Source organism: Leptodactylus fuscus, chromosome 3, assembly GCF_031893055.1.
Source record: "Leptodactylus fuscus isolate aLepFus1 chromosome 3, aLepFus1.hap2, whole genome shotgun sequence".
Lineage (NCBI taxonomy): Eukaryota > Metazoa > Chordata > Amphibia > Anura > Leptodactylidae > Leptodactylus > Leptodactylus fuscus.
The window spans coordinates 58695602-58706884 of record NC_134267.1 but is presented as its reverse complement, the minus strand read 5'-3'; the positions used below and the strand labels follow the sequence as shown (position 1 = coordinate 58706884).

Genomic DNA, 11283 nt, shown 5'->3' with positions numbered 1-11283 from the left:
TCTTCAGCAAGGGAGTCATAGACTTTTGTGGGACTTTGGTACAGGTCAGATAACTAATTTGGGATTATTTTGAAGAACTTAACAATCCGCCGATACGTTTTTTTTTTGCTTGGTAAAGAATGTATGTTAGTCATTTTCGACCAAGGCTTTGTAATGCTTTAACTCATTTTGCTATATTCCTAAAATCTCCTAAAATGAGGACGTGTACAAAACTGGTCCAGAAATAAAGTTTTTCCAAATGAAAGTTATTATTTAACAAACAGTAAACTGGACATATCTCCACAATCTAGTCTTGGTGCAGTACACCCACTCCCAATGAACTGAGAAACAGCAGAAGTATTTGGTAGGAGAACCAGAGAAATTCTTGGGTGAGTAATGGATCATCAAGTGACTTAGGAAGTCCCCAATTTTGCTAGGCAAACAAATTGCAGTCAAACACAGAAGAAAAAAAAAAACCTCATCAGATAGAACATCTGAAAAGATCTGTATGAAGAGTTTACCAATCCTATGTCGAGCTTGATATGAATGGAAAATACGCAATGGATGAACAATGAAATCTTCCCAAGGGAGATCTTTGAGCTGTCTAAAGATGAATGCTTTGTGATCACCTCACTTGTGCAGTTAGCCAAGTCTTGGAACTGTTTCATGTCCCATCCCCTGTAAGAGCCTGTGATATTTGTGGTGAAGCAATAAAGGTTACAGCTAATTGTCCAGACATAACTTAACTTCTCTTCGTTTCAGAGAAGTGAAACACCCGTCAAAGACATAAAAAAAAAAAAAAAAATTGTAAATCACAAAAATATTAAAGTAATGAAAAAAAACCCAAAACATTTCCCACTGCTCATTCTTGTGCCTTCTCACCATCTCGTTGCTTCCTTATCTCTTGCATCTCGTCACCAAACTACAGCTTAGAGACAAATACTGAGTTTGTTTCTATTTTCTTGGATGTAATGCTCCTCAGTTAAAACCAAGACACTGAGGTAAGACAGTATATGATTTGTGCTAGGAAACAGTAACCAAATATGAATGTTCAACCCTTGTTCTCAACTGTCCTGCAGAAAGAAATGGCGAGAAAATGGATGCATGTTGTGTTTAAAATCTTCCTTCCCAGCAAAGTTAAGATGTTTTTTGGGTCTGGATCATCAGAACTGATACCACTTCTTTTCTTTGTATTTTAACATCATCTGCAAAAGAAAAACAATAACAGTATTTGTATTATTACGACATGATAAGATTCTCACACTTACTGTCAAAGGCAAAACTGTTGTTGCCAAAAGAAACTGCAAAAATGCTGTAAGGAGTTGACAAAATCTCTTCAGAGCTTACCTGTGCCCACAAGGTGAAGGCCCCACTCCACAGTTCTGTGGACCACGATGGAAACCATTTTTCAATTTTTGTTTTTATACTCATCTTCCAAAAGCCATAACTTTTTTTGTTCCGTTCATATAGCCATACGAAGGCTTACTTTTTGAGGGACAAACTGTACTTCATAATGGTAATCCGTATTATAATACTATACCATATTAAAAGACCTGAATCTGCCATAACCGTACATGTGATGTCAGGAAAGGGTTAAAGAGAGTCTATCAGCAGTAAAGCTAGGTTCACACTGATGCCTAGCGGACTTCTCAATCCGCATTTTTCCATTCGGACAGAAACCCCGCTGACTCTATTATAGTCTATAGGGTCCGCGAGTTTCCAACGGTAACTGCTTTTTAAAGCAGATTGGATTTCTGATAGGGGATCCCAAGCAGACCCCCCTGCCCCCAAACAGAAACCCAAACACTAGTGTGAACCTAGCGCCAATCGGTTATAAACCTAATGACAGTACCTTGTAGAGGAGATTCTATAGTGTCTAATTATACCTCAGTTATGCAGATGGAGCTTATTTTCATGTAAATATCAAATCTCCATTTTATTGATATGCCGATTGGGGAAGGGGGGGCTTTTCCCAGGAATCTAGAGCGGAGACCAAAGCCCAGGTAAACAAAGGCACACCCCCCAAAGTACTTTCCCTTCATTTGCAAAAGAATAAAATGTTGTTTACATGAAAATGGGACTCCAAAGCTGAGTAACAGAGACATTTTTGGAAACTCTAGAACTAACTTTACAAGCTACTGTTAGGTAGGTTTATAACCAACCAAATTACTGCTAACAGACTCCCTCTTTAAACCATTACATTTCTGAGTATGATTTTTATGCCGACAGCCCCTTCAAGTTGTAATTCTTATCTAAAAGATATTAACAATGAGATGAGGCGGAGAGGACCTTAGATCCACTGGTGACTTTCTCATGAATAGTAACGGTATTCAACATGATATTTTTGAATATTATTTTTCCATGTCCATACATATCTGATATTCCAGGTCCAGATATGGAAAGAAACAAATAGTCACTAACTTTTCTCATTTTATAGTGCACGTTATTCTGGACCAAATTGTAATGCATTTTAATTAAAAATGTTGCCATTTTCTGTCTGAAAATCCTCTCTAAAGTTGTTGCCACTAGGTGTCCCCGTTCTAGCCTATTTTCTGTTCACCCTGTTGCTAGGGAATATCTGTCTATAGATATTATTAAAAAAGCAAGATGGATTGACAGTGCGTGCAGGAGGAAGGGGCTGGGCTTTCATTACACAGTGAAGGGAGATGGGAAGATTCCACAAAGCTTTCTCAAGTTCTATACTGCACAGGTGAAAGAGTATTTTTTTTTCTGAATAGATGCTTTTTCTATTACTGATAGGATATTAGTCATAGGCAGCTTAATGTGGCTCAGATCTCTCTTTTTTGTGTCAGGGATCTTCATCATACCCTGTATTTGCAGTGTCCATGAATCTCATATATTATAGTCACATGGGCTTTTCTCAGTTGTTTGCTCTTTTACTCCAGGCAAAATTACATGAAAAGAAACCAGTTACTATCAGTAATAGATATAATGGATAGACAAGGAGGGTAGAATGCTCTGTCAGACAGAAATGCAAGGTATACAGCAGCTATAAAGGGGCTATTAATAGCAGAAAAACTGATAAGAAATCATGTAAGACGCCTTTCACAGCCAGAGAACAGACTACCAAGTGAGCTGAAAATTTAAGTACCCTTTAAAAAGTTGTCTTGAATTCAGGCAAAATGACACAATTGTTATATAATACCTCATGAGCATGTTTTGAGAATGTGTCCGCACTAGCAAGCATGGCAGCTGTCCTATCTTCTAACTCTCCTAATTTCTGCCCCCTCTCATCCAGAGCCCATCTGGCTCGTGTTAGTTCAGCACCAACACCCGTTGCAGCTCCTTTCACTCCTTCCATGCCCCCTGGTCCAGGAATGTGCGTAACAACAGTTGGACGTGGTCTCCCCGATGTTTCTCCAACTAAAACAATAAATACACAATTAATTTGCCACTGTCACCGTCTAACATTCTAAGTAAAATGTCATTTTTATAATCTTTCCTGTAGTGTAAAGTTTATATTCTGACAAAAAAAACTAATTGATCAAAAATATAAGAATGATTTTACAAAAACCAAAACAAAACAGCTTTAACACGACAAAGTAAATTTGCACAATTTCCAGCTTTCAGAATTCACATAGAAACATGGAGAATAAAGGGTATGCACGGTTTGTGGCTTTTCAAGTTGCTCTTTGAGAAGATGATTGAGGGGGGCAGTCTGATTTACTGGGCTAGTAAGTTCCAGTGTATGGGGGATTCACAGGGCAAATTCTGGAGACTGTTGTGTGAAGAGTAGAAGGGATTGGCCGAGAGGGGACTTATCCTGGTAGCAGAGCCGATTGTGGACTGGAGAAAGAACATTTGCTGGGAGGCGAGAAGAAAGGATGTTATAGTAGTCTATGAAGAAGAGGACAAGATGCAGATATGCAATTGCTTTTTGTAGACTTATAGTTGAGGAAAGTGTGTTTATAGTTTGAAAGTGGCCAGAGGTATTAAGGGCTCCGTGGGTTATCGGTCACTGAATTCTGTTGCAGTTTGTCAATAAGCAGTCAGCGTACGTTGAATTTATTCGTGTGTTGCCATATTTTAAGAGCCATTGATGTGGCTGCATGAGGAATGCTCGTTTTTACATGATGTCTTAATTTTTATGACAGTGTATACTCTAGTATAAGCCGACCCGAATATAAGCAAAGACCCCTAATTTTACCCCCCAAAACTGTGAAAACTTATTGACTCGAGTATTAGCCTAGGGGGGAAATGCAATGCATTTTTTCCCCCACTTGGAATTCAGCCTGGCTGCATATAGGGTATCTGCAGTGCTCCTATTAACCCTTTCCCGACGGAATAGGAGCACTGCAGATACCTTATATTTAGCTTGACTATATGTATTCAGGCTGAATTCCAAGTGGGGGGGATGAACTCAATCTCAGGGAAGGGGCTACAGCATTTACCGTACAGGAAAAATATATTTATAGATTTGTAGAGCGGGCGTTTTCGGACACAGGAATATGTAACATGTATGTGTTTCACAGTATTAGTTTTACGTGTGTTCTAGGGAAAGGGGGAGGAATTGAATTTTTTAATACTTGCATTTATTAGACCCCCCTAGGGGTCTTGAACCCTGGGGGGTCTGATCACTAATGCAATGCTAATGAATTGCAATACATTGCAAAAATTGTCATTTCTTTTGCAGGCTGCATAGAGCAGCCTGCAAAAGAGATGCTCTGCTGGCCAGGGAGCCTTTACAGAGGTGCTGAGGGGAATCCCCGGCAGGAGCGCTGGGGGGAATCCCCGTCGGACCTGAAGGAGAACCTCAGCCGGCGTAACCTGAAGGGGAACTGCAGCCAACCGCCGGCAGGAGCGCGGAGGGAAAACCCCAGCAGAAGCGCTTCTGCCGGCGGCCAGCCACAGTTCCTATCTTCAGGATCGCCCTTGAGAGAGCCGTCGTGCCCGCTCCCTCCTCCCTCCAGCAGCATGGCGGCGCCTGCTGGTTCCCCTTGGACTGGGACATCATCGTAGAGCATCTCTGCTGTAACACTTACAGCGGAGATGTTAGAACTCGTGCCTGCAATCTCTGACTTCAGGGAGCTCCGGCATTACCACTGTAAAAGTTACAGCGGAGGTGCCGGTTGGTATGGCAACCGCTCTAGAGCAGAGCGGCGCCATTATCGTCACAGTCCTGGCATCTGGATCCGGCATACAGACACCGGGGTGGGTGCCGGGCCGCAGGAGCGTGGCGATGCTGCTCATTTCAAACTGGCCTGGAACGCAGATACACGCTGGATGTGGGCCTGAGGTTACGTTACCGTAAGTACTTCTGCAGTTTGAAATGAGCGTGGCGATGCTGCGGCCCGGCACCCACCCGTGTCTGTATGCCAGGTCCGTAACTATAAATATCGCTGAATTACCGTAATGACTTGAGTATAAACCGAGGCGGACTTTTTCAGCACAAAAACTGTGCTGAAAAACTCGGCTTATACTCGAGTCTATACAGTACTTTTTTTTTTTTTTTTTTTTTTTTTTTTAGAGGTGTGGATCAGAAAACATCATTTTCATAGCATTCAAATTTTAATCCCTAGATTATTAATCAGTACTAATCTGACTATTTACATAACTCATACTGCAGTCATGTTAGAGTCAGGAATAATAAGAGCTTCTCCTTGCAAGGGTTATAGTTAAGGTTTATGGCATACACCTTGTAGGATAATGTATTAATTCCGTTTTATGGGTTTTTACAGGTGTGGGCATACCAAATGTGGTTTTTCTTTTTTTTTTAAGAAAAAAAAGCCTACATAGGTGCTGTGGTCAGTGTGTGTATATGCAGTTCCCATTTCAACCAGTGGTCTTTATTTTAAAATCAATATTTTTTGCTTCAAATAAATATCTTGAGCTAGAGCCATTTTCCCAAATGCTTCAATGCCACTTGCTCTAAACTGTTAGGGACTCTGCTCTAAACCTTAGCAGGAGAAGAGCAGAACTGTTATACTGTAGATGACTAGTGTATGACTATTAACATCCCTCCAATGTAAGATGTGGACTATTATATACATATCAATGGCTTATTGTGAAATGTAAAACTTACAGAGGTCTTCTCTGTCCAGCGACTGTGCTCCTCCTCCAAATAAGCCTTTGAAGAAACCTCTATTAGGGGCTTCAGGCGTTTCAACTGGAGTGAACATCTCTCCTAGCATTTCCTATATCATTGTGAATAAATCATATTGAAAATATGAATAAATTGCAAATTAATTTTCTTGGGAGATTTGCACATATTGGTTGAAATCATATTCCTACATTAAAAACTTTTTTTTTTTTTAGAGTGTATAAAACTCACTTGCATTACAAATACAATACAGTAAATGAGTAATTACAGTAAGGTATATACATAAAGGCAGCACTAAAATATTATATTATGTGCATATTCGGCTAAATTCAAAATAAGAAACAAGACAAACATTCAAATGCAAGTTCGAGGAAGGGAGAAACTGATAAATTGGGGAATATGCACCTTCTGATAAGTGATGTATTATCTCTGATAAGATGTATTACAAAGTATTATATTTGCATCTAGGATGGAAGACCTGGGGATTCCTAGCCCCCCCCCACCTGATACAGCAACCAGTCTGCATTTCACAAACATGTCATGTAGGGCTGACAAGGAATCCTCTTTGTCTTACCCAAATTCCAAAACACGCGTTACAAAAACAGAATGATGTCCTTTAATAATATACAGTGAAACCTTTCGAGATGACCTTCCAAATGTGCACTACAGCAGTTTTCTGGCCCCAAATCAAATTTTCATACTGATGATTTATTCGCAGAATCTGTCAGGGTCCTACAAAGGGGCCCATGCACAGATCATCTGCTCTAGCAGCCTCCGGGTGAATTCCATCCACTTTGCAGGTAATGTAAAATGCTGCAGTATTTGCCATTGTGTTTCCGCAGCCTTAGGGTATGTTCACACGGAGGAAAGTGAAGAAGAATTCCTCTTCATTTTCTGCCGCCGGCACTTTTGCCGCGGTCTAGCCGTAATGGAAGTTGATGAAGTGCATCGGCATTCCGTCAAGGCATCCTGCTGCTGATTTGGCCCAGATGAATAGGCCTAATCAGCAGGGAGTCTCGAAACATAGACTCTGCAGCAAGATCAAGCAGGATGCTTCTTTTTTTCTGTGTCCTGCTGTGATCTCTGCCTCCCATTGAAAACAATGGGAGGTGATTCTGGGAGGAATCTGCCCTGGATTAGGGTGCGAAATTTGCCCCCAAATCAATTGCAAATTCCTCCGTGTGAACACAGTACTATATGATCAAAATTCCACTCTGGAATTGTAGAATTAACCAACCAGTTGTGTTACCTGTAGGTTCTCGCAAGTTTCTTGACTGTAGGTAATTCTCTGTATTTCTGTAGGGGACACGAGATACAAAGCCTGCCCATTGTTTGTGAAGCAGAATGTTCGGGCTATCCGCATGTTGGTTAGCGGCAAATAATTTACATCCAACAGCGGCCTTAAACTTGGCAAACTTGAGAAGAAAACAGAGTAGAAAATTATTTTCATCTTTATATCACGTTAAGTTTCAGATTTTATTTACACAAACAGGAAGGAAGCCAGCACATGCCCATTTATTATCCTAATGGGAGATTATTAGAGATGAGCGAACACATGTAGCTAGATAATCCATAATCACTAGAGATGAGCGAACACTATTCGGAACAGCCATTCTGAATAGCACGCTCCCATAGAAATGAATGGAAGCGGCCGGCTACGTCCATTCATTTCTATGGGAGCGTGCTATTCGAAACGGCTGTTCCGAATAGTGTTCGCTCATCTCTAGTGATTATGGATTAACTAGCTACATGCCCATTACCCTAATCTGTGATTATGGATTATCTAGCACATGCCCATTTATTACCCTAATCTGTGATTATGGATTATCTAGCACACACCCATTTATTATCCTAATGGGTGATTAGGGATTATCTAGCACATGCCTTTTATTACCCTAATCTGTGATTATGGATTATCTAGCACACACCCATTTATTATCCTAATATGTGATTATGGATTATCTAGCTACATGCCCATTACCCTAATCTGTGATTATGGATTATCTAGCACACACCCATTTATTATCCTAATGGGTGATTATGGATTATCTAGCACACACCCATTTATTATCCTAATAGGTGATTATGGATTATCTAGCTACATGCCCATTACCCTAATCTGTGATTATGGATTATCTAGCACACACCCATTTATTATCCTAATGGGTGATTATGGATTATCTAGCACACACCCATTTATTATCCTAATGGGTGATTATGGATTCTCTAGCACACGCCCATTTATTACCCTAATCTGTGATTATGGATTATCTAGCACATGCTACACAGCGCTGTGACACTGTGCTGATTAGGAGCACAGCAGCTCGTTCTTCAAGGGATGAGGTCTGAAACTAAAGTGTAAACCACATTGTGGTATTTGTATAACTCCAGGATCAGTAACTTTCGGCATTTCTATGGGAATTTTATAAATAGCCAAGCTAGTGTGCATGTTGGGAAGAGTCGTTTCATAGCAGCAAGAGAGACAAAGGTTACTAATTGTTAGCATAGCCCATACATTGTGTGCATATCCACCAACTGGAGGGCAAAATAATGAACTTTTTACAGCTTTTTTTTAATGCTACCTTGATCACTGTTATGTGATGTCATTGCTCTCATCAATCTCCATTGTAAACAGGGAATGCTACCTACTGTGTGCATGATGACCAAGTCCATAACAAATAAAAAATTTCACTTGAAGACTTTAAACTATAGCTATTCAAAACACACAAAAAAACTTTCAAAAACTCCTTTCTCACGTGCATACACAATCCATACCATGTATTCTAAATACATTTTAAGAGTCTTTAACCCTTAAGTACTATCATGGTGTCTATCATCATGATATGTGTATGATAGTGGTGTATGATATACACCATGATCGTACTTAAGGGTTAAAGTAACTGCCTTGTTTTTCCACCTAAAATATTTGCTGTAGTCTTGTACCAGTCTTGCATAAATGATACTATATCCTGCACAACATATGGTATGCAGGACATAATTGTGCCACTTTTTTATAACTTTTCTTCTTTCTCACCAAATTGAAAAGGGACAAAAGTATGTGGATGCATACCTGTAGGAGACTAAAATGATGGTATATGAAATTTATGAAACCTTTTTCCAGCTTTCCCTCAACATGCAGGATATTGCTACTAAGGGAGTGTTCACGCTTGCACCCGGTGTCCACCCTGTGCCATTCTGCCGACTTTCTGTCCTCAGCCCTGAGAAACTGGAGAGGGGACGGCTTCCCGGTGGTCAGCTTTAAAACCAATTCATTTGCGGCTTCCCCGTGGAGAAACTGTTTTTTTTCGGCCAGACACAAAGTCCCTCATATCCAAGTTTGAGTCTGGCTGAAAAAAATGTTTTCCCGCGGCAGGCATCGGTTGTCCCCTTTAACCCTTTCCCGCCGATGGCATTTTTTGATTTTTCGTTTTTGACTCCCCTCCTTCTAAACCCCATAACTTTTTTATTTCTCTGCTCCCAGACCCATATGAGGTCTTAATTTTTGCGGGACAAATTTTTCTTCATGATGCCACCATTAATTATTCTGTAGAATGTACTGGGAAGCAGGAAAAAAAATCAGAATGGGGTGGATTTGAAGAAAAAAATGCATTTCTGCGACTCTTACGGGCTTTGGTTTTACGGCGTTCACTGTGCAGCCAAAATGACATGTCCCCTGTATTCTGTGTTTCGGTACGGTTCCAGAGATACTAAATTTATATGGTTTCATTTACATTTTGACCCCTTAAAAAAAATTCAAAACTGTGTTAAAATTTTTTTTTTTCTAAAAGTCGCCATATTCCGACAGCCGTAACTTTTTTATACATCAGTGTACTGGGATACATAGGGCGTCTTTTTGCAGGGTCGGGTGTACTTTTTAATTCTACCATTTTCGGGAAATGCTTTTGCTTTGATCACTTTTTATTCATATTTTTATCAGAATCAAAACAGTGAAAAAACGGCGGTTTGGCACTTTTGACTATTTTTCCCGCTACGGCGTTTACCGAACAGGAAAAATATTTTTATAGATTTGTAGAGCGGGCGATTTCGGACACAGGGAGACCTAACATGTATGTGTTTCACAGTTTTTAACTACTTTTATATGTGTTCTAGGGAAAGGGGGGTGATTTGAATTTTTAATACGTTTATATTTTTTTATATTTTTTTTTTTACTTTTTTTTTTAAATTTTTTTTGTATTTATTAGACCCCCCTATGGGTGTTGAAACCCAGGGAGTCTGATCACTAATGCAATGCATTACAACGCTAATGCATTGCAAAAAATCATCCTTTCTTTTGCAGGCTGCATAGACCAGCCTGAAAAAGAAAGAGCTTGCAGACAAGCCTGGGAGCCTTGTAAAGGCTCCCGGCTGTCATGCCAACGTGACGTCGGCCCTGGAGCATGCGATCACCGGCAAAATGGCAGTGCCCATGCGCCACCGGGAAAATGGCGCCGGTTAAAGCTTAAACCGCTGCTTAAAGCAGTAGACACCCGGCGGCTATGGCGGTCGCCAAAGTTACACACCCAACATGCGCCGTACTATTATGGCGGATCTCGGGAAGGGGTTAAGAACCCATTCAAATGTATGGTTTTCGGCCTGGATCACATCTGCATCGGTAACCCATGCAGACTCCCCCGAACGGAATACCAAATGCATTGGCAAGCGGTGTTCAGTGAAAGCACATAGACCGCATAGACTACAATGGGGTCCGTGTGCTTTCCTGCACAAGTCACGTGGACTGAAAAGTAGATCATGAAGTACTTTTATGTCAGATGTTCCGTGTGGAGACTGTGCGGAAGGCACACGGACCCCATTATAGTCTATGGGGTCTGTGTGCTTTCATTGCACACCGCTTGCCAATGCGTTCGGTAGTCCGTTTGGGGAAGGGGGGGGGGACTTCCTCGAATGGATTACCGACGCAGATGTGAACCAGGCCTTAAAGCTGACGCCAGGAAGTCGTCCCCTCTACAGATTTTTGGGGCTGAGGACAGAAACCTGGCGGAATGGCACAGGGTGGACACCAGGTGCAAGTCTGATCACTCCCTTAGCCAATCAGTCAATAGAATGGTGACCCACCTTATATAATGACCATCTAAGGGGCAGTAAGCAGATCACATAGGGGGACTGAGAAGCACCAGGGACTTGTGAAAGACATAATTTACAATTTTATCAATCTTTCTAAAATTAGCTGGACAATCACTTTAGAAGGTAGAAGTAAAAGTACAGTACATTTTTTATCATTTTTT

The 11283-nt window shown here is 40.8% G+C and overlaps 1 protein-coding gene across 4 annotated transcripts in view; it reads right to left on the bottom strand.

Annotated features, from left to right (window-relative positions):
* Positions 1-226: 226 nt before the first annotated feature.
* The window catches only part of STXBP5 (syntaxin binding protein 5), a 338787-nt gene continuing 327730 nt past the window's right edge, over positions 227-11283 (bottom strand). For all 4 annotated transcript variants that reach the window (XM_075267641.1, XM_075267643.1, XM_075267642.1 and 1 more), the window contains 4 exons: positions 7290-7455; positions 6023-6134; positions 3146-3363; positions 227-1184 (listed from right to left, as the gene is read on the bottom strand). In XM_075267641.1, coding sequence (XP_075123742.1) covers positions 1143-1184; positions 3146-3363; positions 6023-6134; positions 7290-7455 — 538 coding nt within the window. In that variant the 3' untranslated portion in view covers positions 227-1142. The remainder of the gene's footprint in view (positions 1185-3145; positions 3364-6022; positions 6135-7289; positions 7456-11283) is intronic.